The 22,274-nt window shown below is 58.4% G+C and overlaps 2 protein-coding genes across 18 annotated transcripts; both read right to left on the bottom strand.

Annotated features, from left to right (window-relative positions):
- Positions 1–6,120: 6,120 nt before the first annotated feature.
- On the bottom strand, positions 6,121–10,595 carry EFNA4 (ephrin A4). Of its 3 annotated transcripts, none has more exons than XM_045166011.1 (4): positions 10,056–10,595; positions 7,646–7,941; positions 7,190–7,258; positions 6,121–6,668 (listed from the first exon to the last, which is right to left on the bottom strand). In XM_045166011.1, the coding sequence occupies exons 1-4, from the start codon at positions 10,166–10,168 to the stop codon at positions 6,553–6,555; spliced, it is 594 nt and encodes a 197-aa protein (XP_045021946.1). In that variant the 5' UTR covers positions 10,169–10,595; the 3' UTR covers positions 6,121–6,552. The 3 variants fall into 3 exon arrangements, with proteins under 3 accessions (XP_045021946.1, XP_045021945.1, XP_045021944.1); XM_045166010.1 differs by having other exon boundaries at positions 6,121–6,811; positions 7,190–7,255; positions 10,056–10,585; XM_045166009.1 differs by having other exon boundaries at positions 6,121–6,811; positions 10,056–10,580.
- Positions 10,596–11,748: 1,153 nt separating this feature from the next.
- Positions 11,749–21,959, bottom strand: ADAM15 (ADAM metallopeptidase domain 15). 15 transcript variants are annotated; one of them, XM_045166017.1, is made up of 23 exons: positions 21,762–21,959; positions 20,462–20,568; positions 19,763–19,839; positions 19,250–19,328; positions 18,998–19,074; positions 18,713–18,905; positions 17,855–17,920; positions 17,704–17,772; positions 17,457–17,626; positions 17,229–17,313; positions 16,644–16,792; positions 16,393–16,567; positions 16,056–16,148; positions 15,622–15,926; positions 15,334–15,535; positions 15,000–15,077; positions 14,469–14,541; positions 14,190–14,328; positions 13,732–13,801; positions 13,033–13,104; positions 12,529–12,600; positions 12,169–12,293; positions 11,749–12,069 (listed from the first exon to the last, which is right to left on the bottom strand). In XM_045166017.1, the coding sequence occupies exons 1-23, from the start codon at positions 21,838–21,840 to the stop codon at positions 12,027–12,029; spliced, it is 2,598 nt and encodes an 865-aa protein (XP_045021952.1). In that variant the 5' UTR covers positions 21,841–21,959; the 3' UTR covers positions 11,749–12,026. The 15 variants fall into 15 exon arrangements, with proteins under 15 accessions (XP_045021952.1, XP_045021949.1, XP_045021951.1 ...); XM_045166014.1 differs by having other exon boundaries at positions 12,410–12,600; XM_045166016.1 differs by having other exon boundaries at positions 13,033–13,107.
- Between the last annotated feature and the right edge of the window lie 315 nt (positions 21,960–22,274).

The raw sequence follows: 22,274 nt of genomic DNA on the forward strand, positions 1-22,274 counted from the left end.
CAGTCCACAGTTTGAAATGCTCTAAGGCCTGGGCCATGACTGCCACCTCTATGTTGGCTGAGGGCCTCTGTGAAAGCCGAGGTTTTCTCCATGGGGCTGATCCTCTCTCTCTAGGGCCTTGGGCCACTTTCTCCTCTTCTGCAGGCTCTGCCTCCATTTCCCTCTGCCCTCAGCTTGCCCGTACACTGCTGGCTGCCATGTTCTCTCCAGGGGCACTGAGCTCAGGCCCCTGGGAGTTCTCTGAACGTGGTGCCTCACCCCGTGCACCCCCTTGCCCCCTGGGGCCAAGGAAGCAGGGAGCTGAACAGGTCGGGGGCAGAGGAAGTACTCAGGCTGTGTGGCCCAGGGCGGCTCCTGGGACACCGGGTGGCAACCACAGAGCCAAGATATGTTCAATAAATCATGGAGGCTAGGGCCTGGGGGAGGGGGAGGCCAGGAGGAAAGGGGGGCCGTGGATAAATAATTCATTAAACAAACAAACAAGGAGCCTGTAAGAGGGAGGATGGGGCACGCGTGTGAGCAGGAGAGGCAGCCGCCGGCTCCAGACATGAAATATTCACAGGTTCCACACCTTGCTTAGGGCCCATGTGCGTGTCCTGGTGCAGGCAGCCTGTTGGCATGGTCCTAACATGGGACCCTGGGTGCCAGCAAGGAGGGTGATGTATGTGTCTTGTGACTTCCAAGTGTGATGTGTGCGTCAGCATGGCTACATGGTTCTCTAATGCCCTTGAGTTGACGTGGAACAACACGCATGACTGAGAGTGGGGAACTTGGTGCACAGGACCCAGGAAGCTAGGATTCAGGGCTTGATGGGTGGGGTCAGAGCATCATAACCTCTGATGCTAGTTATGCCCTGACCCCTCAGATGAGTCCAGCAAGTAAGAACCCTGAAATGGAAAGGCATCTCTGGGGTGTTACACTGGAGGTTTAAGTGCGTCCTCTGAATGTTCTTATTTCTAGAAAAGCTGAGAGGGAGGCAGTTGGGCTTGGCAGTTAACAGGATGGGATTGGGTTCAAATTCCATTTCCACCATTCACAGGCTGTGCTGGTCACCTTAGTTCTCTGAGACTGTTTCCTTATCTGTAAACTGGGGATAATAATACCCTTCCTTGAAGAGCTGGTTGTTATGAGGATAAAGATCCATGCCTGGGAAGCATTGGATACATAATTTAGGACCCACAAGGTGCTTGATTGATGGAGACTGCATCATTATTATTATCCTGAGGTCTGCCAACCTAGACTAGCTCCAGACTCTTTTTTTCATCTTTCTTCCCAGCCATTTCCAAACTTCTCTAATAGCTGTCACAGTGGGAGAGGTGACCTTGGACTTGGGGAATAGTGATGGGATAGGAAAAGCTCAGACAGAATGAGGGGGAGTAGAAGTTACAGCCAAAGAGACATTCACATCCTTGAGAGTGTGAAAAGAGAGGTCCTTGACCTTCTCCTCAGACCTCAGAGCCTCTCTTTAGCCCCCAAAGCTCTCCTTCAATCCACAGTCTCCTCTTTCCTGCCACCAAAATTGAGCTTTCTAGTAAGTGGCTGCAAGGGGACAGAAGGAACTGGGATAGAGTCTCAGAGGAGCATTGCAGTCTCCTCACCCCACCCATCCCCAGGCCAGTCCCCACTGCCATAGCTCTAGCCTCTACCCTCTACCTACTGGTTGAGCATTTCCCTGGCAAAGATGGCTATGTCTGGGCAAAACCCAGAGAAGTGGCACCCCATAGTGGGTGGGGAGAATCCAGGCTGGAGAGAGTTGCAGAGGGCCAGGGTGGAGTACCTAGGGCCTCCTAGTAGGCCCTAGCATTCCCCAGCCCTCTCGTGTCCCCTGGAAAGGATCCGCTTCCAGTGGGAGAGAGCCAGCAGACAGGTCTGAGCTGGCCTGCTCCTCCACAGACAGAAGAAGAACAGGCTGGGGGAGGGGGCCTGAGATCTTGGTGGGGAGTGGTGGCTATAACCCCCACATCTAGGGGGAGCTGGGGCAGAAGGGACTGTGGCCTGGTCACAGCTTACCATAGCCTAGGGGCCAAGCCCTTGTCTCCCTTGGCTAGCCTGCTGCTACTTGGGGTGTCAAGGGTCTGGGCCCCCAGGTGGTGAAGGTGGTGCCTGCCCACCTCTTCCCAGAGAGCCAACCCTGGTTCTCCACTTCCCCTCCCCTGGGCTGGGCAGGTTCAGGCTAATCTGCGCCAGAGCTTCACGGCAAACATTGATCTGTAATAAAACCACAATGTGTGTTCGGGAGAAGGATTCCAGACACAGAAAAATCCAGACACACATACACACTCACACACATACACATGGATGCAAAACACAGCTCTGAGGAGTGCAGACACCAGCGGTCCTGAAAACACAGCTAAACATGGACCTCTACGCTGAATCAAAAGCATGATTAGCTCTACACTTCCCCTCCACGCCATAAACTTTGTCCTTCAAAACCCAAGCCTTCTCTGACAGTTCATTTTCCCTGTGTTCCCATAGCACATTCTGCACAGCTCCATAATGGCATTTGCACTTGGCATTGTAATTATTTGTTGGCCAGTTTTTTCTCCTCAAGTAATCTGAAGATTCCTTAAGGGAAGGGATCCTGACTTAGGCAAGTGTATATCCTCAGCAACTAGCACGAAGCCTGGTATTTAGTTAATAGGCATAGGTGAGGTGCTTAATAAATAATTGTTGAATTGATTAACAGAAGAATAGATGGATTCTGATAGTGAGACACCCATGCCGAGAATCCCTCAGAAGCACACAGCATAACTAAGTACATGCTACTCGGGCCTCTGGTCCTGCCTTCTTGTCTCCAGCTCCCCTGACCTTACTGCCTCTTAGCTTCCTCAAAGGCCCTCCTTTTCCCCTCTTTGCTCAGTGTGAGACCATGAATTTGAGTACCACCTGAGGGCTGGTAGGCAAGGTAAGGGTTAATGACACATCATTAGTGCTTAATTGGAGAAAGGAAGCTGCCCTGGCACCAGACAGGTGGGCAGGCCTGCCCCTCAGCTGGAAGCAGGCATCCCTAGTTTCAGCACCCTGCTGGGCACGTGGGTGATTTGGCCCTGGAGACCCTCAACTCAGCCCAGGGCACCTCCCCCAACCATTTGCTTTGCCAATGTAGTCTCCAGGCAGTACAGACCAGCCATCCCCATCTGTCACCAAACATCCAGAGGAAGAGGCAGACTTCTTATCCTTTCTCCTTTAGCTAGGCTGTGCCCTCTCCCTCCCCTGGAGAGACTGAAGGCTGGGAGCAGAGGTGGAGTAAGGAACTGGACCACTGAGAGGCAGATTAGAGAGCCAGTGAGGGAGAGATTTGGGATACAGACAAGCGACAGAGCTGGGGATGTGGAGATGTCTGCCCAATTTGACCTTAAATGAAGAGAATGCAAATGAGATGCAGACGATATGCAGATGAACGCGAAGATTTCAGAATTAACATTCCGGGTGGCGGGTGGCGTAAGCTCTGTACCCAGGACCCCCACGCTTTTGCCAATACTTCCCTCCTAACTTCCTCGGCTGAGTGAGTAAAAGGATCTCAAGAAAAATAAGAGCTTGGTTGGGCTACAACTGCACGACCTGGGAAACAGGGCTCCGCTCTCGCCTCCCCGCCCCCAACCCAAGCACCACCCAAGCTGCCATTGAAGCACAAGCAAAGACCACTCTCCAGGTTACGCTCGGACGCACCGTCGGTTGCTATGGGGACCCCCTCCACGTCCAGGCCTGAACCAATGGGCATCACCGCTGATGACCTCATGCCCCAGGCCCAAGGATTCTATTGGTTATTTGGAAGTCAGCGTGCCCCTCTCCAACTGCGTCACCGCTGGGGATCCCCCGACGACCCCAGCTGGTGTGGCCGACTGAAAGAAGAACGCGCTGGGAGCTCACAACTTGCCGAATGAATAAGGAAAGGAAGGAATTACTGAAAAGGAAGGAGAAAAAACGGTGGGGTTACTTAAAAAAGACCAAAACTTTAGGGTTTAGCCTCTGGTGAAAGACTTGTAACCCCAGAAAGTGGGGAGCAGGATCGAGGTCGGAGACTGGGGCCCTCAGGTTCTCGGAACAGCGACATAGCTTGATGCGAAGATGAAGGGTTTTTGCATCATTCTGGTGAGACTAGGGCAAGCCCAGCAAATTGAGGGCCCCACCCTCGGCCATCTAGCGCCGCTGAGTTTAGGGGAGATCGGTGACGCCTCAAAACCTGCAGATCTGCCGAGCCTCCTGGAACCACGCCCGGGAACACGCCTCGAGGACTTCTCATGGGTAGGGCCCAGTCCCGGAAGACCGCCCAGAGTCTTCGACCTGTCTAGGCCCCATGAGCGGACTTGGCCCTCGCTTTCCTTGGAGACGCGCCCCGCAACTGAATCAGTTATCCACACAAGGCCCAGGCTGGGCGGAAAGTGAGTGTAGGGAGGGGCTGGCTAGAGGCCTGCGGCCGGCGGGCCTGCGTCTCCCCCGCCGCCTCCTCTCCCTCCCCAGCCCAAGTGCGTGGCGGCCCAGGTGTCCACCCTCACACCTGCAGGGAGCTAGGAGCCGGCGAGGGCCTGCCTGTGTCTGTGCCAAGTGTGCGCGTCTGCCTGAGAGAGAGGGCGTGTGTCTTGAGTGTGGGGAAAGCCGGTTTGGCCCCGCGTCTCTTTCGCACATGCGTTATCAGCGGCGAGATCCGCGCGCCGGCTACAGGCTCGGGAGCGAGCGCGCCGGGCTTGGTCCGCGAAGGGAGGGTGTCTGCGGCCGCTGGGAGCAGGATGAGAAGCCCGCAGTCCTTAGTGCTGGTCTAACCAGTCATCCCCGGCCTGCGTCGCCTCTGGCTTCACTGGAGAGGGGCGGAGGTAGCAATACAGTCGGTTTCCACGGCGACAGATAGACACCTTCTGGTTGGCAGTAGAGACTGAACTCGAACACAGGACCGAAGACCGAGCCCATAGCTCAGGCCTCAGCTCAGACTTCACCCTCTTCCCTCTGGCCTCTCGCCCCCGCTAAGAATCGTGTTTTGGGGGGAGGGCCCTGACACGAATACGCAAGCACATGCACCTCCAGATACGGCATTTTGAAAGCGGCCTTGAATCAGGGGGCGGGTCAACTCATGTAGGCTTCGTCCTGGGTGCTGTCCTCCGCCCCAGGCCTCAGCCAGAGCGATGGAAACAACCCAGAAGGACGGGGTGTGAGCCAGGTGTGCAAAGGGGTGGGGCAGGGGTTCGAAAACCTCCAGCATTTGGGCCTGGTCATCAGTCTCTGGACCTCTAGCACCCTCCGCCCGCCGCCCCTTCCACGCGCATGTTCACACGCCGCCTCTTGCCGCCGCAGCCCCGCCGAGCTAATCAGCACAACATCCACCTATCGATCGTTGGCTGGGTGCCAGGCGGGCCGGCACCGTGCCAGGGGAAGCTGTGGGGCACCGGGGCGGGTAGAGCGTAGCACCGGGGGAAGGGGCACCCCTTCTTTGGCTCCCCCCAGGTCACTGGTCACTGGTTAGTCTTGGGGTGGCGGGCGTCATAGCTTTGCCTGCCAGAGGTGATAGAGACAGAGTGGGGCTGAGAGCAAAGGGGGCCCTCCCTCCTCGGCCCCACCCCCTCCTCCTTATAAAAGCGAAGAACAAAGAGGCCGCTGGGGAAAGAGGCTTTGATCTGACCCCACCTTCTCAGTTCTAGGCCAGGCACCGCCCAGGCTGCCCTTACGGAGTGGGGGGACACCCAGCTCTCAGGGACCCAGGCATTCTGAAATCCAGATGCTCTCTTTCTACTACCCCTTGCCTTTTTCCCAACATCCTGCTTGGTGCTGCCGAAGCTTGAGCAGTGCCCCGAGTGTGTATGTGGGGGCTATCAGGAGCACCTGTCCCCTCCCCAGCCCAGGAAACCAGCTAGAGAGGTGGTAGAGGGTGCCAAGCTCCACAGCTGCTGCTGACACCCGCCCCACACTGCCCAGAGGGGTGCCCACTGCGGCCTGGCATGGATGGCTTGGGCACAGCTGGCATGGGGGTCAGGCCAAGCCACGCTGAGAGCAGAGACTTCAGGGAGCTCTGCTGCTGTGCCACTCCCCCCGCCCCCTGCACCCCGCTCTACACCCCCCCCACCTCCAGGGCCCAGTGTCAGGCAAGGAGCTAGAGGGCAGAGGGCAGTAGGTTGGAAAAAGCAACAAAAAGATGGGTAGTTGGTTTATTGAAGTCCAGACACTTACAAAAATACAAACTGGCATGAAATTCAACCTCATGGTAAGTCCGTCTTCACAGAAGACAAGTGAGTGGTCCTCTGGGGAGGCGAGGTGCTGCCCCAGGAAGAGGCCCACAGGGCACCGGGGACAGATGGCAGGCCTGGGCTTCTTGCCTGACCTGGTCCAGCAATCCGCCTGTCCCCAGGTCTTCGCCTTGGCCCCCAGCAGGCTCCAGGATGCCATCCCATCAAGTCCCAGCCTTCCTGAGGGCAGGGATTTGAGCATCAAAGCCGCCGATGAAGACCTTATGTTTGTGTTGCCTCTGCCCCAAGGTGCCCAGGGCTGTCCGCTGCTCCCCTGTGGCTCCTCTTCAGCCTGTGATGAGGAGGCCAATACCTGGAAGGGTCACCTCAGACCTCCCCATCACTCTTCCATCTTGTCTGTCTGGCTTGGCACTCCCAGCTCAGGTAGGGGGCAGGGGCTCCTCTCCAAGGAGTCTTGGGAGGGCCCTGGTTCCTGGGGGTGCCAGGAAGGGTCCGCTTGGCTCAGAGAACTCTCAGGAGTCGCAGAATTGGGAACAGCAGCAGCAGCAAGAGACAGAGGGGAGTGGGAGTGGCCCCTCCTTGCCACCCTGACGTGCCACTCTCTCCATGGCTCCCAACAGGATGGGCTGACTCAGGTTCTGTGAGGGGAGGGGTAGCACGGATGGGTCCTCCTGCTTCCGCAGCCTCCTTCTTGCTCTGCCCGTTAGTTGGGCACTCCCACCCCTTTCTTCAGGGTCTCCCAAACTAGCCAATCCCTCCCATAATCTGCCACCTCTAAGCCCTGACTTGCAGGTCTCCTCCCAGGTGCCATTAGAGGCTACCAGTTCAGTGAAGGCCTTGGAGGGCCTTGCCCCTGGAGATGCCATTCCCACTGTGCAGCGGAGGCTCCCACAGGCTAAAGGGGGAAGAAGAGGCCCCCCAGAGTCTAATGCTCCCAGATTCTTCCCCCTGCTCCCCCCATTCCCAAGGGCCCAACACTAGCCAGAAGGGTTGCTCCCCTGCCCCAACCCACTCACTGTCCTCCTTGCAGCAGATAGAAACCTGGAGCCTCAAGCACTGGCCAGGACTCCCCGGAGTTGGCACTGCTGGGTGGTGGGAAATTGGGAGGAAGAAGTTAGCATGGGCTAGTTTGCATGCTTCAGAGTCACTTTAAAACCCTCCCAACTTCTCCCCTCTCCAATTCCCTGGAAAACTTTTCCTTATTTTGGGGCTACATCTAGGTGCCCACCGTGTCCCTCCTCATGTCACCTTGCCCGGCTCCTCTTCCTTGCCCCGTCTCTTTATCAGCTCACTCTAGATGTCCCCCTACCATGTCCTGGACCCTTGCCTGCTCCCCCCTCCGAGGCCTGGCCTTCCTTCCTCTCCTTTCCCCACCCCTCAGGCTGTCTGCCTTGACTGCTGGCAATGGCAGGTAGCCCCACTCCCCTCCCTGCCTTCCCCAGGAGGTGGTCAGGGTGCCCATCCTCACTCACAGATGTAGTAGTAGGTCTCTCCGGGCAAGAACTCCATGCCAAGGGAGAAGGGTGTGAAGCGCTGAATCTTCTCTGGAAATCGAACAGGGCCAAAGGGAGCGAAGGGGCGGGAGCACTCCCAGCGCTTGAAGGCACTCGGCCCCTCAGCCCGGCAGGCCTTGTAGCCCGCCCAGTCCACTACGTATAATGCGAATGTCTCGGGGCCCTCAGGGGGCCCTGGACTCTCATAGTGTGGGCAGATGATATCTAGGTAATCCTTGAAGCCCAGCTCCACCACGGCGTCTCCTCGAAGCAGCCTGCAGGCATAAGGTAGATGAGGGCAGAGGGGCTCCTTGGCACAGCACACCGGGGCACGAGGGTCAGAGATACCCCTTCCCAATGGTCCCTGCCAGCCAGTCCCCCACCCACTGGAGCGGGAGCAGCTTGGGAAGGTGTTTGAGTTCCCCAGACTGACAACTCTTGAGAGACAGAGAGTGCAAGAAACGGATGAGGTAACGGATGCAGTTTCAGAGAAGTTAAGGGACTGCAGGGCCTATAACCACATGGCTCAAATGTGAGAGGGCACTCCCACACCCTAGCTTTTGGGTGGGAGCTGCCACCCCTCTCTAGCTCTAATGCCCAACACAAAGCCTTGGTGTAGTGCCTGTGCTTGACGAATGTTAGGTGGATGGCTGCTGTGAAGAAGCTGGGGCACAGAGGCAAGGGGCACAGATCTGGGCCCACAGTGCAGTCACAGACTAGAGATGGAGTCTGGGAACAGTATCCTCTTTAACTGATTCACAAAGAGGAAGGCTGCCTTTTTAAGATGTCAATTCGATGCTGAAAGAATGCCATAGTAAGAAAGAAAGAAAAAGAGTGGATGGTGGGAACCTCCCCTCCCCCTCCTTTTTTTGCCAGGACAACAAAGTGCCAGATTTGGAGCCCCCTCCACATATCTCCCAATCTTTGGCCTCCTCAGGACTCCCTTCCACCTCTTGGGAGACACCGGGGGAGCCAGTACGGGTGGGAGGACCTAGGACACGTCAACCCCTCCCGCATCAAGTAAAGCATGAACTACTCCCACCCCCATGCTCATCATACACAGAGCCCAACTTGACTTATGAAAGGCCCCCAACTCTCTCTCAATGGGTGGTCTCAAGACCACCTGCATCTGGAGTTGTGATAAGGAATGCAGATTCCTGCAGATTCCTGGGCTCAGCTCAGACCCGCTGGAACACAAGCTGGGCCTTTGTTTAGTTCCGCGGCATCCCTAGTGCCTGGAAAAGTGTCAGGCACAAGGAAAATGCTTAATAAATATTTGGGAATGGAATGAATGAGTCAGAAACCTCAGGGTTAGGGGGTAGAAACCTGAATTTTTAACCAATCTTCCAAGTCATTCAGAGGCAGTGGTCTGGAACACAGAGAGGAATTCAGAGGCGGAAGACAACAACAACTCTCACCATACAGCATTGGTATTGTAATGACCTGTTCTGAAGTCTGCTCACCCAGGGATCCTTCAGGATCCCAGAGGGCAGAGCCTAGGTCTTATTTCTAACCCCCAGCGCCCTAGCACAAGTCCGGGCACACGGTACACGCTTAATAAATGTTAGTGAGTGAACAAACGAACAGAGTCACAGATTGTTTTAAGTAGAAAATCAGAAGGGAAAACATGGAGAAAGAGAGAGGCAAGGAAAATTGGGGAGGAGCATGGAAACAGGGAAAATACATACAGGTTCCAAGGCAGGCAGATCAGGAAACAGAAAATAGTCGCTTATATCTGTACAGCCTTTACCTCTTGGACACACATGACTTCAGTCTACCTGACTTCCCAAGGTACTAGTCATTATTACCCCATTTTACAGATGAGATAACTGAGGTTAGGGAGGTCAGATGACTTGCCTAAAGGTGATTCAACTCTAGAAGGGCAGGGCCGAGACTGCACAGAAATAGAAGGGCCAATAATGACTGAGATGAAAGCGTTCTAGAATGAGCTCAGGAGAAAGACCGAGCGCCAAAGAGGAGGCCAAGCGAGCAGGAGAGTAACCCTCTTTCACAAGAGTAACCACCCCCCTCCGGCGCCCCGCAAGTCCGCTCGCCCCAGCTTCGGCCGGAGGAACGCTGGGGATCCCCAAGACAGAAGCGAGGGGGGCGGGGCTCGGAGTGCAGGCTGAGGTTCCCCCAGCTCCCGGCTCTGAGACCCCACCGATTGCCTTTCGGGCTGGGGTCCTCCGCTCGCCTCCAACGTGTGCGGGCTGGCATAGGGGACCCCAGGCGCGCCTCGCCCCTCCCTCCTCCCCCGCCGGCTCAAACAAAGGATCCCCGGCGCGCGGCCGGGTCCAGGCGGCGCCGCGCACAGAGCGAGTGTCGGACGCGCGCCCGGCCCGGGAGCGTGCAGGCCCGGCTCGCCGCCCGCCGGTTTCGGCCCGGCTACCTGGGGTTACTGGAGTTCCAGTAGACCGCAAGGCGGAGGCCACAGCCCCCTCGCAGAGGGGAGCTGAGGAGCACGGCCCAGAGGACAGTCTGCAGCAGGGGCTGCAGCCGCATCGCCCCCTAGGTCTGGTGTGGTCTGGCCCGGCCCGTCCCGGTCCGCTTCGCAGTCGCGACGAGAAAGGTACAAAGTGCAGAGGAGGTTTGGGGTGGGGCTTGCGAGAAGTGGGGTGGGGTGCAGAGACTCACAGGCCACGCCCCTGGATAACTTTTCACCAATGGGGTCGCGTCTCCGCCTCTTCATTCAAAGCCAACTGTGGTTAACCTTCTGGGCGCCGCAGCGCTCTCCAGCTTCGGCAAGCTGTTGCTGAGGTTGGGCCCATTTCAAGGAGGCGGCGAGGAGGGACACAGTCCCCTGTCTAGGAGTTGTTTTAGAGAGGTCTTGTCTTTCGTGCTTGTGTTAGTACAGGGTGCTTCCCTGGTGGCTCAGCGGTAAAGAATCCGCCAGCAGTGCGGGAGACGCGGGTTCGATCCCTAGGTTCGATCGCTAGGCACCTGGCGGGCTAGAGTCCATGGGGGTCGCAAAGAATCGGACTGAGCGACTAAACAAGAACAATTAATATAGTGTGTGTGTGTGTGTGTGTGTGTGTGTTCAGTTGCTCAGTCGTGTCTGACTCTTTGTGACCCCATGGACTGTAACCCTCCAGGTTCTTCTGTTCTTCTGTTCTTGGGATTATCTCGGCAAGAATACTGGAGTGGGTTGTCATTTCCTTCTCCAAGGAATCATCCCGACCCAGGGATTGAACCCGCGTCTCTTGCGTCTCCTGCATTGGCAAGTGGATTCTTTGCCACTGCACCACCTGGAAAGCCATAATACAGGGTAGAAAGCCTGATTAAATCTTTGGAAGATTTAAATACGGGCCCACGCCTCTCACCCAGAAAGAGGCAAGAGAGGTGCGGGGCGAGGATCCATGAAATTTATCCAGCCATCTTATGCACATTGCTCCTTTTTTTTTTTTTTGGACGTCTAGAGATACAGCGAGAGGAAGGGACAAATCGCCTCCCGGGGACCCCCTCACCCCACCCTTTACAGAGCCTCAAGTGGCAAGCTTGATGCTTACCTTGGGATTGGCACCTGTCCCTTTCCACCCCACACCTTCGTTCTGGGAGAACGAAGGCCACAGTCTCCAAGACGAAGCAATGAGGTGGTTGCGGGCCGGTACAAAGCACCTTTGTTCCCAAACCCTCCGGTGGGGTGGGGGAGGGGGGAGGCAGGTGTGCAGCCTCGGAATCGTGGGAGCCGCTGCCCCGCCCTGTCCCAGCTCCGGGGCTCTGAGAACACCAGTTAGTTCCATTTTCCCCAGCCACTGGTCGGAGGGTGGGGAAAGGCGAGTCCAACAGCTTGACGGGTTTGTCAGTGGCCGCCGCTAAAAGGCCGCGCAGCGTTGGGGGCGAGAACTTGGCGACTGGGGGTGGTAGAGGGCATACAGCGTTCTTTGTGGTACTGGATTATGCAGAGACATCACAGACTAGGCAGAAACAAGCCGCGAGCATCCCAGGGATCCTCTCACCCAGCCTGGGACTCTAGCCCTCCCTATCCTGTCTTCGTCTGAGGCGGCAGCGTCTCCTGGCGGCCAGACCTGGAATCGCAATTGGGGAGACCCTCCTTCCCAAAGCAGACAAACTTAGAGGCGTGCTCCCAAGACCTCGCTTTTATTGTAACTCAGCAGACAGGCTGTGCGCACTTACTTCATCTCCGTCCAGCTCCCAGACCCTCCCCAACCCCCAGATGCCGCGGCGTGGGCCAGTCCCCAGAATGCTGTTTGACAGCAAGTGGAGATACCCGGTGTCTTAAGACTCCTGCTCCACAGCGTCCAGGCTCTGGCTCCTTCAGTCACCGTGGGGGGCTTCAGGGGTCAGGTCTGCCTATTGGCGTCCTAAGTCCAGGCTGGAGGCAGCAGAACCTCAGGAGAAGTTAGAGGTAGAGCGAGGACGCTGCTGGGGGCGGCGGCGCAGGCCTGGAATGTGGAAAGCCAAGAAAAAAGGTCAGAGGTGCTATTTTCCCAGACCACTCGCCCAATCCACCCATCCTCCACGCCTCTCCTCTCCTCTCCTACCTGGAGGGTACCACTGGAGGCGGGATTCCAGCTCCAGGGCCAGACAGGTCACCAGAAGGGCGCCGGCCGTGAGGGTCAGCAGGCAGTGGCTTTCTCGGGGGTGGGGGCTTGGTGGGCCCCTGTGGCTGAGAGAGAGAAGGAAGCTTGGGAGAGCATATCATGTTGTTCACCTCTGACACTGATGCTGGGGAGCACCAGCTTGAGAGGTGGCACCATAGGTCACCTGTGTCTCCAAACGAACCTGTTACCATTAAAGATGCCACTGGGGTATGTGGCCTCAGGCACAGAGGGCGTCTTGCCACCAGCACCACGGCCCTGGGTGGGGGGAGAGGCTGTGCCCTTCTCTCCCCCCACGGTTACCTTTGGGCGCCTCACCACCGGGTCAGCGGGCAGAGGGCGGGTGGGGGGATTGGGTCGGTCTGCCAGCTCAGCCTGAACAGAGAGAGGGGCAGTGACTATGAGAGCACAGCCAGGGGCAGTGGACATGCGATGGGTCTCCCCAAGGGTTCAGGTCAACATGCAAAGTCAGCCAGGGGGCAGGAGAGAACTGGGGCATGCGCATGGGGCTTGAGCGCATGCCAGGAGAGGCCTCAGGGGAGAAAGGGGTGGGGGGGGGGGGGTCACTGGAGGGGGAGGGGTGGTCCCTGGCCAACTGCAGTCCCACCACTGACCACTAGATGGTGGTAGAAACCAAGGCAGGAGGCTCACCCTTTGCTGCTTCTGGGGCTCAGAGTGTCTGAAGGCTGAGGGCACCCTGGTCCCCTAATGACGAGTGCTACTGGCAGGGAACAGGGATGAGAGCTGCGGTTGGGCACCAAGCCTCCCACCTGCCCTGGGCCAGGACCAGGCCTGGCCCAGATTTACCTGGAGTCTCTTGGGCACAGGGTCAGGAGGCAGCGGCCTTGAAGGAGGGGCCGGGAAGCCAAGAGCACTAGCCTGCTGAGAGAGCAGGAGGAGTAGACAGGCAGGGGACAGGGGAGGGAGCAGAAAGACAGATGTGGGCAGAGAGGTGTTAGTGCTCAGGGATGGGCAGCCAGGGCCCCAGGGGCAGTGGGGGCTGTGCATGCGTGCGGTTATTCAGTTGCATGCAGAGGGGGTGACAAGTGGTGGGGTAGGCATGCAGACCACCTCCACACACACACTCCTGTCATCAGATCCAGGGGGCTCAGGGCAGAGGCACTCACCAGCCCTTCTACACCTGGTGACCAGGGCCTCATCAGGTCCTGGCACACTGAAGACCACTCTGAGCACCCCCTCATGCCCTCCTGGGGCGCCACTGCTGGGAGCACAGGTAGACCCGCCTTTGAAAGCCACTGGCTTGGCCAGCTCACAGAGCTCAGCGCCCCTTCCTCTAGGTGATTGCCCCTCCCAGTCCAGACTGGACTCTGCTTCTCAGCCTGCGGCAGGGGAGGTGGCGGGAGGGCTGGCCCTGACTCCAGTGACTGACTCATGGGCGATGCAAGTCTTATCTCTGAGTCCAGAGCCTTGGACACCCCCACCCCAGGGCCCAGGCTGGATTCCTGGCTGGGTCGGGGCCCTCTCTGCTCTGGCATACAGACTTACCTTGGCACCTGGCATCACGAGGGCCCTCTGTGGGGGTCCTGGGCGTTCTGGGGGACCAGACTGGGCTGCCCTGAGCATGGAGAAAGGCAAGCAGGGCGAGGGCTCAGCCTCAGGCCATTTTGTGCCCATAGGCAGCCCTGGAGTGGGGTTAATCCTATGTGGCCCCTTGGAGCATGGTTTAGGCCAAATCAGAGGTGAGGAGGGGAAGCTGATCAGCCTGAGGGAGGGCCCCACTCATCCAGCCCTGGGGCTCCTGGAGAGAAATGGTCCTAGTACCACAGTGGCCCCACCTGGGTCTACATGTGAGGTCAAGAGTTATGGGGCACAAATAGTGAAGGGAATAGGGAAGGGGCTGTATGGGGTGTGGTCTGGGGGCTGCCCAGGGGGTGGGAGCAGGGCTCCAGAGCTGCTGTCCTTAACAGAGATGTTGAGAGAGTTGGTAACAGGGAGGCTGGTACCTGTATTGGCAGCTGGGTCCTTTGAGCTGGCAGAGTCGTTGGCGCAAGCGGGCACGGTGCCAGTAGCTGGCACCAAGGAGCACCAGGACCAGCAACAACAGGAGGCTGAGGGGCAGCCCTGTGGTCAGGGAGCTGGTTGCTGTGGGTGAGGTTAGGTGATCAGCAAAGGTGAAAGGGTCAGGGGTCACAGGGAGTCAAGGAACCAGCAGTGAAGGGATCAGGAAAAGAGGGGCGATGAAGGATGCCCTCTCAGCTGCCCCTGCCCCTGCCCCGTGCTACCTCTGACGTGGGTGGTGCAGTCTGGCGGTGCCCAGCCCTCCTCACAGTGGCAGCGTCTGTTGCTGTCGCAGACCTAGGATGCACAGGTGGGACAGTGAGGAGCTGGGCCCTCGGGGCCGTGTTTCCCTGTCCCCAGCTTTTCAGGATCTCAGATGTCCTGCCTCCTCCCAGCACGGCTGGGAGGTGTGCTGAGGATGAGGAGGTGGACCGCTCTGGAGAGAGGGACTCTATCGGGGCCAGCGGCGGAGGAAATTAGACTGAACGCACGCTGTGAGTGCCTTCTACCTGCCAGCCACTGTGCCAGAGCGAGTGCTGTACTCATCTCATGTGCCCCAGGAGGTGGGTACTACTATTATGCCCGTTAGATGAGGAAACTGAGCTCAGAGAGGTGAATAACCTGCCCGGGTCCCACAATTAAGACACAGTAGAGCAAGGATTAGAACCCAGGTGTGTCTGTTTGCAAAGCCCACCATTATTTTCCTTCCCAGAGGCTCCCCTGCTTCCCCTTCATCTCCCCCCATGCCAGCTCACCCCATGCCCGTGGCATCTCTTTCGACATTCCTGTGCTCCCAGGACCTCTATTGGCTGGCACTGCTGCTCAACACACACCTGCCCAGTGGGGAGAGAAGAGCAAAGATCACCCTCTAACACGCTTTACTGGCACTGGGAGGCTGAGGCCCACCACACTTTTACAGATGGGGACACCGAGGCTCACAGGACCACGGACTCTGCCCCCTCTGAAGTGAGAATCTGAACTCCCCTCAGAGACTGCACTGTTTGCATTGGTGGCTAACGAGGCCTGGGCACTGCTCACAGCAGTTCCGACATCCCTCCCCACCTGGTCCTGTCCACCGAGGCTGCTCACCAGGCCGGGGCCACAGGCTGTGCCAGGCAGAGTCAAGAGGGGCTGGGCCACGTCGTTGCCCAGGTCCAGGTGTACCCAACTGCAATTCAACTTCAGCTGGGTCCCGTTGGCTTCCAGCATCTCCCAGCGAAGATCTCGGGCTGAGCCCAGCAGAGGCTGAGCCCTCCCGCCCTGGCACTGGAGTTGCCCGCACATGGCATCTCTGGGGTGAGGGAGGAGGTACAGGGTCAGTGTGGTGGAGCCAAGATGCCCACAGGCCTAGAGGAGGAGCCAGGCTCCCTCACTTACCGAGGGGCACAGGACACATAACTGCCATCAGGGTTGCGCCCACAGCTCCCAAAGGCGTCCCCTCTGGTATTGGCAGTAAGGAGGCAGAGCGGTGCGGCGGGCTTGGCCCCAGGCCCCCAGAGAGCCTGGCACTGCTGGGCATACGAGGCACAACGTCCTTGCATGCACACAGCCTGTCCACCGGCACATGGCTCACCGTCCCCCATGCTGACATCCGGGGGGCACTGGGAGCTGTCTCCTGGGCAGAACTCAGGCAAGTCGCAGTCACCTCTGGTGGGGCGACACTTCCAGCCAGCTGGACGCAGCTGTGGAGGGTGGGTGAATGTCAGTGTGGGGGTGGGGCAAATCCAGCCAGGCCCTGGGAGTTGGAGTGACCTTTTCCACCCTGGCCCCTGGCAGGTGGGCTCTGGGTGGCCGGTCCAGTCTGTGCCCACCTGGCAATTATGACAGCAGAGTCCATCAGATGCGCACTGGGCCCCTGGCCTCAGCTGGCAGGTGAAGTAGTCACAGCAGGGATCAGTGCAGTCCTGTAGGGAAGGGCACAGACGGCCAGGCATCAGAGCAGGCTGGGCCTGGGACCCCACCCCAACCGCCTCCTGGAGCCGGAACCCTAGGCATTTGCACGGCAGATGAGAGCTGGAGCCCCACAGTCTGCCTGCTGTCCCCACAGACAGGCAGGCGGGGAAAGGGGCTCTGGGGACTTGGAGACAGCCGATGAGCCAGGGTGAGGGCACAGAGGTGCAGGGCCAAGGCTCTGGGGGAGGCGCTTACATCTGGGAAGCCACAGTCACACTGCTCGCCGGGCTCCACCAACATATTTCCGCAGACACTGGCCATAGAAGGCAGACTGGACAGCCGTTCAAAGAGGCAGCTGCCCATCCCACCCAGGAGGGCTTCTTCCAGGGCCTGTCGGCTGCAGTTGCTGAAGTTCAAGCCTGGCAGGAAGCTGGGGATGACAGCAAGGAGGTTGGGGCTGCGGACCTGCCCCTGCCCCCTCCACCCTCCACCCTGCAGTTACTCACTCTGTGGAGGCCTCCATGATGCAGCTCTTGGCTGGGGCTGGACCCGGACAGGGGCAGCTGTTCCCAGGGGAGTCGTGGCCCAGGCCCAGGCTGTGTCCCAGCTCGTGGGCTATTGAGGAGGCGACTCCCAGGATGCTCGTGGAGTGGTCCTGTCATTGGGGAGGGGATAGCCCAGGTCGAGTACCAGCCTGATTGCTCCTGTTCTCCCTTCATCTGGCCTCTTGGGCCCTGAGCAGGTCCCACCTCCCTCCTTAAGTGCTTCTAAACCAGGAGGAGAGCCCAGGCCTGGGTGGTAGGAAACCTGGGCTCTGGCTCAGCTCTGTTCCCCATATCTCACTGTATGGCCCTGGGAGAGCACCGCTGTCCTTTGGGCCTCAGCTGTCCCCCCGCCCCCTTGAAATGGGCAGAGCTTCTAGGTGAAGACATGATGAGCTGGCCACAGGCGAGGGGCAACTTTCATGTACCCCTGCCCTCTATACCCTCAGCTTGGGGCTGGCAACTTTGCTGGGGGTTTCCATGAATATATGGCGCCACAGCTGGCAGGACGTAGATGGGGAACGGCGAGGAGATGTGGTCATAGCTCACCATGTTCACGCCTCCTGAAAACTCAGGAGAACAGATGGAGTTCTGAATGGCCATGCCCACCGTGGGCCCAGAGAATGAAGTGGCCCTGTGGGATTGAGAGGTCAAAGGTTAGGGCTTCAAAGTAAAAGTGGCCAGAGCATCAGGCCCTCAGGGAGGGAGTTGGGGTGTGAAATTGGCCAGGCCAAGGCAGAGCCAGACCCTGCTGGCTGACCCTGGGGGAGGCCTTACGTCACCAGCTGGGCGCTGTCGTGGGGCAACCGAGGCAGCAGGTTTGTCCGGCGCCAGTGGAGGAAGCTGTCTAGTGTGAGACCTGGGTTCTGGCTTATCTCTATCAGGTTGTGCTGGGTCCAGGCCTCCAGGCCCACTAGTGCCACCCGGACGTTCATGGGCCTGAAGAACTGAAAGAGAACTGGGACTCAGGAGAGGGGTTCCCGAGGTTGGAGGCCATAGGCATGCTGTCAGGCCTGACACTCACTGTGTCCAGGAGGAGGGCCACTTCCAGGGTGCGGTTCAGGAGGCTCTGGAAGTCCCGGTGCCTCTTGACCTGCGGGTTAAGAAAAGTGGCCAGGAAAGGTAGCACAGCTGTCAGAGGCCAGGGGAGGGCAGCCAGGGCCCGGCCAGCTCACCTCGGCATGGTCAGCCACAATCACCAGCTCAACAATCTTGGTCTCTGTCACCACGTCCCGCCTCCACTGTGGACAAGAGGAAGGAGCATCAGGCACACCCACCAGTCACCACCCGCAGCCACGCCCACCTGGCCAGGCTGTGTCCACACCCACCCTGTGTGGTCAAAGCGAAGACAGTGAAGAGTCCATTTTACAGAGAACCACTGAGAGCCTGGGAGGCCGGGGACTTGCCCAAGTGGACTAAGAATAGGTTATGAAGCTGGGAGTAGAGCCCTGGTTTTCTGGCTTCAAATTCCGTGCTTTTTCCAAATTAGGAAAAAAAAAAAAAATAGCTGACACCATGAAATACTTAACATATGCCAGACAGATTGGCGTTCTAAGCATTTACATACATATATATATATGTATGTAGATTCATTTAATTTTCACAGTAATCCTATAAGGTAAGTAGTTCCATTATCCCCATTGAATAAATTGGGTTCTTACTGCTTGATGATCAGTAACTATGTATTTGCTATATCCAAGTGAGAGCTCTCTGCGTTTGGATCATAAGACAGATGAAGGGTTTGAGTCAAGTGCCTGCATCCAAATCCTGGAAATACCATGTATTAGTTGAATGGCCTTGACCAAGTCGCTTAACCTCTTAGAGCCAGTTTTCTCACTAAAACAGAGCTCTGGATAGCACCTACGCCCCAGGGTTGCTGGGGTGAGTGAAGGAGTTAATGTTTACACAGCGCCTGGTGCTGCGAAATCACTCCATGAGCAGGAGCTGCCGTTACTATGAGCCAATAGTTCTGAGGGCCAGGGGGCCAACCCCAGGAACAACAGAAGCCCAGCCCTCCTGCTTTCCCTCCTCACCCGGTGAGTGTGACGCTGTCCCAGGGAGTGCTCCGGTACAGCCCGAGGGAGCACAGATGTGGGCCAGCTCAGGGCACAAGTGTGGTGTGGCAGGAGGAGGTCTTGGATCCGGGAGACAACTGGGGGACCCTGAAGGTCCCCGGGCCCCAGCTCCACAGAGTAGCTTCTCTCTGGGGACAGGATCACTAAGCCCCTAAGCAAAGATGCAGGAAGTCAGAAAGCTTACAAGCTCCATACCTCGTTTACCCTCACTCTTTCCACCATCATGGAATCGACCCCTTGTACCTGAGCCCGGAGCAGGTGCAGAGAGAGACCCAGGAGTGCGTGTAGCCACGCACTCTCCCCTCGTAGCAGCAGTTCTCCTACAGCAGAGAAACATGAGTGCTGACCTGAAGGCCAGGCCAGATCTGAGCCAGGCGGCTAGCTTGTTGGTGAGGATATGCAGTGTCCTCCCATCCTCTAGGAATGCCACCTTCCAGTTGCCCCTTCCCTTAATCCCCTCGGGCCAGAAACAGGGCACAAGATGGCCTGACTCACCAGAGTATGTCCCTCACCGACCACCCGGGTGCCATCAGGCTGGTACCACACCAGGGTTGGGCGGCCTGAGACTAGCTCCCTGCGGAATGAAGAAAAAGGAGGGCAGGATCAGCTGCCTCTTAGGATAGTGCAGTGACAGCTTGAGGGCTGGAGGCAGTAGAGGGGCGGCTGGGGGCCAGGCAATCCGCCTGGCCGTCCTGCTTCCCCTCAAGTAGCAGAATATGGTGGTTGGGCCATAGACTGGCTACAAACCCAGGCTATCTGGGTTCCAATCTAGTTTTTAGCACCCACCAGCTGTGTGACCTTGGGGGAGTTATTTAACCTCTCTGTGCCTTGACTTCTTCATCTATGAGGCCAATAATAATACAAACAGTATCTACTTTATAGAGGTTGTTACAAAGATTTAGTGAGTTCAGGCTCTTAGTACCTAAGTACCACATCGTAGTACCACATCATAGATGCTATATAAGTTGTTAGTCCTGTTATTAGTAACATTACTGCTATCATTATTACCTATTCTGCAGCAGCTCCAGGATATGACTCTCACCATCCAATTCCAGTTTGATCCGCAAAGCCTCAGGCAGACTGGTCTGTGGGCACCAGAGGGCATGTCACCTCCCTGGCCCTGTCTGTAACTCCTATCTTCTCTAACCAGAAACCCTCAGGCCCTTAGGAGAGCACCAACGATTAGATCATTGGTGGGGGGATCCCGAGGGAGGGGCCAGGAAGCCCTGCCTGGCCTGGGGCATTGTTCTGGGGGGTTGTGTGGGGAGGTCAAGGAAGGTATCTGAGCCGCCCCTTCTCGGCTTCCTGCCCAGAGAGGAAGCATCATGGAGGGCCCAGTGCAGGCCCCAGCCCTTCCTCTGACTCAGCTTTAGAATTGGGAGGGGAGGGTATCTGGTGGGGCCCGACCCTCTCCAAGTCCCCCCACTGAGAGAACCGACAACATGAGACCAAGAGAGCAAGTTTGGCCTCAGTGGAGATGGACGACATGGGTGGGGCTAAGGCAGACAGATGTGTGTGTAGATGGGAGTGGGGGGGATAAGTGAAGCCAGGTGCTGGGGTGTGCAGGGAGAGGCGGCAGATCTGGGATGGCCATGCTGCTGTGGAGTCCACTCACCCGCTCTCAGCCTGTCTCTGTCTGGAGACACCTGACTACTCAGGGTGGTGGGGGTTGTGAATGTATTTCTTTGAGGGGAGAGAGAGGCTCACCTGAAGCGCCTCTGCTAGGCTGAGTGTGGGGTTGTCCTGAAGGATCTGGGGCTCCAGAGGTCCATTCTGGGCCCTCTCTGGCCTTGCCTGCGTCTCCTCAGTGACACCTGCAGGGTTCCCAGGACACCCCAAAAGAGTGCTGAGAGAATCAGTGCCAGGGTGGAGGTGGCTGCTGCCCTCTGACCCACCTGGCTCCCAACCCATCAAGGCTCTTTTCTGCTTGAAGGACTCCTACATTGCATTCTGGGACTTAAAGGAGAATACTGGGGATGGGTGGGGGCTTCTCTCCAGTGTTTCCCTTTCATCCCACCAACCATCCACAAGTCCCCAGAGAAAGAAGTTCAGCTTGCCCAGCCTGTTGTCCTTCCCTGTCCCCCTCAGACCAATCCCAGGTTCTCACAGGGACCCTCCCCCTGTTCCCACTCCCTCCCAACCCCCTCCTCCCCTGGAACGCCCCCTCTCAGGACTGGGCGAAGCCTTGTGGCCCAGTGCCCACTCACCCTCCCTTTCCTCACATCAGAGATGCCGGGAACGCCCATTTCTGGGTGAGCATTGCAAACACCCCCCTCCCTAAACACCCCTCATGCCCAGTTAGGCACACCCGCTCCCCACAGCCTCTGCTTCCTCCCGGAGTCCGCCCCCCGCCCCCAATAGCCCGCTCTCCTCCGGACACTCCACCCCCGCCTGCCCTCTCGGCCCCCAGCCCAAGACAGCAGCGGGAAGTGAAAGTTCCAAGGAGGAGTTGGTGTCCCAGCCTCTTTCCTGGCCAATTCTCCCATTCCTGGCTCCTCCCGGGCCCCCTCCCGCTCGGCGAGCTTTCTGGTGGGATCAGCACCAGGGTGAGGGGTGCCGGCGTCTCGGGCCTGGGATGAGGGGCCAGGAATTACCCTCTTCGCCAAACCCTAGGAGCCGTGCCTACTCGGCGCCCTGGCACCGGGTGGAACGATCAGCTAGGCCCCAGAGGAGCGAAGACGTCAGTCCCGGGGAGCAGAGCCCCACTATCGCGATCCTGAGAGGGTGCTGGGCGAGGCCCCGCGGTGCCCAGTCCCGGAGCCTGAAAGTGTCCGCGGGGATCCTGCAGAGGATGACCAGCCCGGGGGCGCCGGCATCCCTCCACCTTCCCTCCCCACTTCATCTCCCCGTCGCCGGGTCCTCGGCCCAGAACATCAGACGAGGGCAGGCTGTGCTCTGGATCGGGGTCTCTCCGGGTCTCCGGCCGACCCCAGGACCCCAGGGCCTCCCGACTTCCCCGCGCGTCCTCCCAGGGCGACCCCCGGCCCACTTCTGGTCTGGCACTCACCTATATCTGGGAGCGGCCGGGACGGCAATGGGCTGCCCGCGCCCAGGAGCCCCAGGGCCCAGAGCAGCGCCAGGCGCATGGCAGCGCCGCCCGGGGCCGGGCGAGGGCAGCAGGTGCTGGGCCGGGCGCCGAGAAGCCGCGGCTGCCGGGTCGGCTTCTCGCACCTCGCAGCCAGGCGCAGCCACAGGCCCCTCCCAGGCTCCTCCCACTCGGACAGAGCCAGGCCCCGCCCCGAGGCCCCGCCCCTGAAAAGGCTCCACCCGCACAGTGCGCCGGGTCCCAAAGAAGTGTGGATCCAGCCCTTGACTGCGACTGCCGCACTGCTCACCCTGCTCTGCACAGCCACTTCAGGCTGCTGTGCAGGATGGGAGCCGAGGCCCTGTCCGACCGGTTGGGAGTCGCGCCTCCACCCGGCCATGGGTCAGGACGCCTTCGTAACAGCTTCACTGCTCTCCGCTCTCACGACCGCAGCCGGGCTCTGCCGGATCAAGTGGGCTGGTTCTCCCGACTGCC

Source organism: Bubalus bubalis, chromosome 6 (genome assembly GCF_019923935.1).
Source record: "Bubalus bubalis isolate 160015118507 breed Murrah chromosome 6, NDDB_SH_1, whole genome shotgun sequence".
Classification (NCBI taxonomy): Eukaryota; Metazoa; Chordata; class Mammalia; order Artiodactyla; family Bovidae; genus Bubalus; species Bubalus bubalis.

What these genes read in the sequence shown, in the direction of transcription:
- ADAM15 (XM_045166013.1), bottom strand. Translation starts at nt 21,840, where the DNA reads ATGCGCCTGGCGCTGCTCTGGGCCCTGGGGCTCCTGGGCGCGGGCAGC. An exon ending in GACAGCGCCCAGCTGGTGAC is followed by an intron (nt 17,314 to 17,456) that starts GTAAGGCCTCCC and finishes TCAATCCCACAG; the next exon opens with GGCCACTTCATTCTCTGGGC. An exon ending in GGCATCTTTAATGGTAACAG is followed by an intron (nt 12,294 to 12,409) that starts GTTCGTTTGGAG and finishes TCTCTCTCTCAG; the next exon opens with CCACAGGGGCCCACCAAGCC.
- EFNA4 (XM_045166009.1), bottom strand. Translation starts at nt 10,168, where the DNA reads ATGCGGCTGCAGCCCCTGCTGCAGACTGTCCTCTGGGCCGTGCTCCTC. An exon ending in TGGAACTCCAGTAACCCCAG is followed by an intron (nt 7,942 to 10,055) that starts GTAGCCGGGCCG and finishes TTATGCCTGCAG; the next exon opens with GCTGCTTCGAGGAGACGCCG. An exon ending in TATCTGCTGCAAGGAGGACA is followed by an intron (nt 6,812 to 7,189) that starts GTGAGTGGGTTG and finishes CTCCCCTCACAG; the next exon opens with AACCTGAGTCAGCCCATCCT.